Source organism: Anopheles cruzii, chromosome 2, assembly GCF_943734635.1.
Source record: "Anopheles cruzii chromosome 2, idAnoCruzAS_RS32_06, whole genome shotgun sequence".
Classification (NCBI taxonomy): Eukaryota; Metazoa; Arthropoda; class Insecta; order Diptera; family Culicidae; genus Anopheles; species Anopheles cruzii.
In genome coordinates, this window is record NC_069144.1 from 38712277 (window position 1) to 38718139 (window position 5863).

The 5863-nt window shown below is 48.4% G+C and overlaps 1 protein-coding gene across 1 annotated transcript; it reads left to right on the plus strand.

Annotated features, from left to right (window-relative positions):
- Positions 1–257: 257 nt before the first annotated feature.
- LOC128275318 (AP-2 complex subunit mu) lies at positions 258–4364 on the plus strand. Its single transcript, XM_053013786.1, has 6 exons — positions 258–374; positions 778–1139; positions 1205–1367; positions 1432–2161; positions 2230–2368; positions 2453–4364. Exons 2-6 carry the CDS (start codon positions 963–965, stop codon positions 2558–2560), a joined length of 1317 nt encoding a protein of 438 aa, XP_052869746.1. The 5' UTR covers positions 258–374; positions 778–962; the 3' UTR covers positions 2561–4364.
- The last annotated feature ends 1499 nt before the right edge of the window (positions 4365–5863 follow it).

A 5863-nucleotide genomic window follows, 5' to 3' on the forward strand; every position in this document is an offset into this window, starting at 1 on the left:
TCCCTATACCGCAAACAAAATAACATGATAAGAAACTTATAGTAACATAATAAAATAGTTCTCGATACTACAAAAAGGTAGATGATTCTTCCTAATGTCCAAATATGTCCGCCTATCCCGTACAAATTGTAATCGATTCCGTTCGTCGGTTCACAAATCATCTCAGGACTCGCCAACCGGTTCCAAATCTGAATCGGTTCAGTTTCGTGTCAGTTTCAATTTGTCAATCAATTTGGTTGTGTCATTTCACTCCAAAGGAAAATTTTTTCCCGTTCTTTCGGGCAATGCGATAATAATGTTTTCGGGTCGATAGTTAATAGAAAATGGTTTAATCAGGTGGATTGAAATCGAACAGCGGAAAGCCGCAAACACAGGTAAGGATCACTGGAAAGGGTGTGGCATAGCGAAACGAAGTGATGGCGGAATCGTCGTGTTGGAAGGCATTTTTGGTGCGTGTGCGGAGCAGAGCGAGTACGTGAACTTATGCGGGTCCCTTAAGTGGATACAATTGAATAAGAAGCCTCCCGCGAATATGTTATCAGCAGGCGGTGGAAAGCAGGACTGCTTGAACTTTACATCCTTGGCCCTTGTGCCGACCACTTTGACGATATTGATTTCTACCGGACACACTTTCTTCTGCATGCATTTCTTTTGTCGACATTTGACGCACTTTATACAGAATGGTCTTTGCCATGCTCATAGCCATTGCCAAGCCACGTCCGTATTGTGCAGTGGGCGTATAACATATCTAACACAATTCCTTCACTCTTGATGCAGTGCTACCAGCCAGTGATAAGCGCAAACAATCTGCATCCGGGCGGCGGCGGTCTGCGGGGAAGTGAAGTGTGAGGTTTCTTTCGTCGCGACCGGTCCTATCGCCAAGGCGTGGAAGTGAACTTTCTATCGCCACCACTCTCTCGGTGTGTCTGTTTCTGGGTGTGTGCGCAAACTAAGGGACCAAAATGATTGGCGGACTGTTCGTGTACAATCACAAGGGCGAGGTGCTGATATCGCGGGTGTATCGGGACGACATTGGGCGGAATGCGGTCGACGCGTTCCGCGTGAACGTCATCCACGCCCGGCAGCAAGTGCGATCGCCGGTGACGAATATTGCTCGTACGAGCTTTTTCCACATCAAGGTAAGGTCCCTGTCTGGGGGGGAATGTTCGGAAAAGCTTACATTTTTATTTCCCTCTTACTGAAGCGCGCCAACATCTGGCTGGCGGCCGTCACGAAGCAAAATGTGAACGCGGCGATGGTGTTTGAGTTTCTACTGAAGATCATCGACGTGATGCAGTCGTACTTCGGCAAGATTTCCGAGGAGAATATTAAGAACAACTTTGTGCTGATCTACGAGCTGCTGGATGGTAAGATGGTGCCCGAAAGTAATTCGGTTCGAGTAGTTTTAATCGTTTTTTATCATTCCGGCAGAAATTTTGGACTTTGGTTATCCGCAAAACTCGGACACGGGTGTCCTGAAGACGTTCATCACGCAGCAGGGCATCAAGACGGCCACGAAAGAGGAGCAAGCACAGATCACGTCGCAGGTGACGGGACAGATCGGTTGGCGCCGGGAGGGAATCAAGTACCGGCGCAATGAACTGTTCCTCGATGTGCTCGAGTACGTGAATCTGCTGATGAGCCCGCAGGGTCAGGTACTGTCGGCGCACGTGGCCGGGAAGGTCGTGATGAAGTCGTACCTGTCCGGTATGCCGGAGTGTAAGTTCGGCATCAACGATAAGATCGTCATGGAAGCGAAGGGACGCAGCGGTATCTCGGGCAACGCCGATAACGAAGCATCGCGCTCCGGCAAACCGGTTGTGGTGATCGACGACTGTCAGTTCCATCAGTGCGTGAAGCTGAGCAAGTTCGAGACCGAACACTCGATCAGCTTCATCCCGCCGGATGGTGAGTTCGAGTTGATGCGCTACCGCACCACGAAAGACATTTCGCTGCCATTCCGCGTGATCCCGCTGGTGCGTGAAGTGGGAAGAACCAAGATGGAAGTGAAAGTGGTGCTCAAGTCGAACTTCAAGCCATCACTGCTGGGCCAGAAGATCGAGGTAAAGATCCCGACGCCCCTGAATACATCCGGTGTGCAACTGATCTGTCTGAAGGGCAAGGCGAAGTACAAAGCTTCGGAGAATGCCATTGTCTGGAAGTACGTTCCGCGGTTTGCCGACTTTGTGTCGCAGAGTTCTAAATATTTTTTATTAAAACCTCTTGCAGGATTAAGCGCATGGCTGGCATGAAGGAGACGCAGCTGTCGGCCGAAATTGAATTACTCGAGACGGATACCAAAAAGAAGTGGACGCGACCGCCAATCTCGATGAACTTTGAAGTCCCGTTTGCACCGTCCGGATTCAAGGTAAGCATCTGCGGTGCTTTTGTTAACCAGAAGAACGCCGAACAAGTGTTTACGAAACATCTTTCACCTCTCTCACTGACACAGGTGCGCTATCTGAAAGTATTTGAACCGAAACTGAACTACTCTGACCACGATGTGATCAAATGGGTGCGATACATTGGCCGCAGTGGACTGTACGAAACGCGATGCTAATCCAGCAATGTGCGATGCATTTTATTTGGTTTTGCTCTCACTACTCTACGACCTCCAACATGGACAAACAATACAAAACGAAGTAACACGGTGGCCACCGAAAAAATGGACCGCCAACCGGACTACATCTCCCCTCGCTCAAAATCCGTCGTTTGCCAGACCTTCACCGATTACCCTCGGTGGCTCCTTGAATTTCATGCTAACGAAACATTCTCGGACGCAAAGTTTTGTCCCACAGTACCGATATTGTTTCTCTCTCTTTAGTATGCGTATTGAGGTGGTGTAAAAATAAGGAAAGGGCATTCAAAACACAGAATCACGAAACATTTACTTTCCTTTGATCTACGCTAACAAAAATACTCTTTCGATTTCACTCACAATGAATTCATTCATACATTCGTTGCGCGGCGAAGTGCCGAGTGGCAAACAAAATAAGAGCGGACAGCGGACACACAATATTAAACGATACGACATCGCATTCTGTCTAATGTAATTCTGTCTGTGTGTGGCGATGTTAAACGAAAAGAGTGACGTGTCTAGCAAGTTATGTGTTATTATCGAACCCTCCCCTGTTGCGTGTACTTCGCAATGGCGATTATTATCCTGTAACTTAGTACGACGCAATGGCAAAAACTGAAGTTAGCTAGAGTAATGCTTGCTTATCGTATGCACCGCTATGAGCTGCGGTGTTTCGGCAACCACTTTCCACCCATCGGTGTATGTAATCAATCGTGCCACGCGCTCCGGAAGTACATACGAAGGGGCCAATCCGCGGGCAACAAGCAACAACGTCAGAGTGTGTTCATCGCGTACGAATCTCGCACCATCGATTAAAAACTCCTAAGCACAACAGGCCGCGCATTTGCCGCTGGTGTTGAATTATACCGAAAAGACTGCCGACCGTAATGTCGGTCGGTGTCTCATTTGCCCTGTAGCATTATTTGTAATACTGAAGTCTTCGCTTCTGTACATATTTCTCCCCAAATCGCCATTCATTCCAATGATGTTAGCCTATCTTTTTTTCGACGCATTATTTGCAAATATCTTACCGGTCGATGCATGCTTCTTCCGATACTTCTCGTTCATTATGTATGTGACTATTAGGACAAAGTTAAAGTAACGTCCTTGGTGGCCCTTGCTGGTCACCAGATCGCTAAAGAGCGGGACTTAGCACTTCAATCTATGATTTTAGAAAAGGCGTTTCGAACTCCTGGTTTTGGGTAACAGCTCTTGTACGTTTCATACGCTGAATGTTCTGCTGTGCAGTTATGTATTTAAAATAAGTTCTAAACTATGAATTCGTCTTTATGCACTGAAAAAAACCAACAATATAAACTTGGATAGAAAAGGATTATCGTAAAAGAAATATATACTATCGCCAATCATGCGACGCATTCAGCTGCACATTACGCCGAACAGCGTTGAGCGTCTTCTTCGTTATCGACTCCTTTTCGGTGGGAATCAGCCAGTGAAGAGGCAACATTCAGCGCGTATAATCGAATTAAAATGATATCGATAGAAGCATACAATAATTGAATAGATGAAATGAACCAACAGGCAACAACATAATGCGAAACTAAAGTAAAAGAAACAACCCCCTCAAATTGGCATCAATGGCGTGCAAGAAGCTAAACCGAATGCAAAACACATACACAAATAAACGGAAACTATGCTACTCTGCTAATGTGGCCCGCTCTGTAAGGCAAACAGTAGTAGGAAATATACTATTGACATATATATAGCATTATTGCGTAAACTATTAAGATGATAAAATTAGTTGTTGAAAACAAAAGAAGTAAATCGATGAAATGCGTATATGAAACCATGCGTCTCCATTTCTTTTTCATTGACTCAAACATCCGAAATTGTGCTATATCTTAGTGGGTCCGCCGTGAAATGTTGTTGGAAATCGTTTTATTCACGATCCCCTCATACTTTAATAGAATGTTTCGCCTTCGCTCTCGAAACAATGGTGCGTCATTCTGAGTGAATCGCGAAATCTAGTCGCTAGACGAAATGAATCTTGTAGTTGCTTATCGTGTGACCGGATCATATTAACCGTCGTGACGGTTCGTTTTAATGAAAATTGAACCGTGGCTGGCTGGTGCTCGCTCGCTGGTTGGGAGCCGGGCATTTGTTTCCTCTCTTGAGCTCCGTGCTCCCCCTGTGTGCGTGTGTTTGTGCGCGCTTCTGCTCACGTTGCATTTGCTCACGTACATCGATCTCTTGCACGCTGTCGGCCGTGAACACTCACACGCCCCCAACCCAGCGCTGGTGTTGGTGCCCCCGTGGTCAGTCCAGCTGTCAGTCGTGCTGATGTCGGGAGCAATGTATTTACCATTTATCTCGGCAAGCTGGTCCCGTTTGTCGGATGCGCGTTCAATCCGCAGTGTTTCAGGCACGGGAACAGGGCGCAGGGTGCTGTACAGTGTATAAAAGTTTCCGTGGCGTTATTCGGTAATTCGGCCCATTTGTTCTGAAGCCGTGCACCGGCTATACTGTGTGCCTCCGTTGTCGCCACCGAGCCATAGGCCGTGCCGATTAGTTGAATTCCGCAAGATTGTATTTCGGACCGACGGAAACCCTTGTTACCGGGTGCGCCTGATGTGGCAGCAATAATCATCATGCGGCTGGTCATGAGTGTGAGGCCACAGACAACGCACCGCAGGGGCGCCACGCGCAAAAGGGTTGCGAGAAAAAAGTGCGAAAAACTCGGTTAGTGGAGTGCGATCGTTCGCGTTAGTGCTCTGGTTCGATACACACCGCCGCTGGCCGCACCACTCAACAGCACCACACCACGAACCGACCGGGCGAACTCGCGCTCTAAATAACATAGTCGTCGTCCGGCCGAAACAGTGAGTGCCGCTGGCATAAACGCGTGCACGGAGAGCACGCCGTGCTCGGGAGAGAACATTGTGCCCGCCGCGTAACGTAACGCACATATTTCGCTATCGAACGTTCGAACGGCTCCGGGGGTGACCAGTTTGGCGTCTCCATCGAGCGCGAGTGGAGGGTTTGCGTGTTTTCGTTTCGCCCCGACCGACGACCCTTCGCTAAGCTGTAGGCGATTGTAAGAGATTTGGCCGTTGCACAGTGCACCGAGTGGTTCGCCTCCGGTGGCGGTGGCGAAACAATAGATCGGTTGCACGAAAGCACGCGTGTTGCTCCAGCAAGGGTGCAGAATTATTGACGAGCTACGCAGCCACCACCACATTCCACATTAACGACCGAAACCGTGAGCTCCTGGCAAGGACGCGAGAGGCCTCTCTGCTCCACTGAGAAAAATTTGCCACTCGCCCAGTG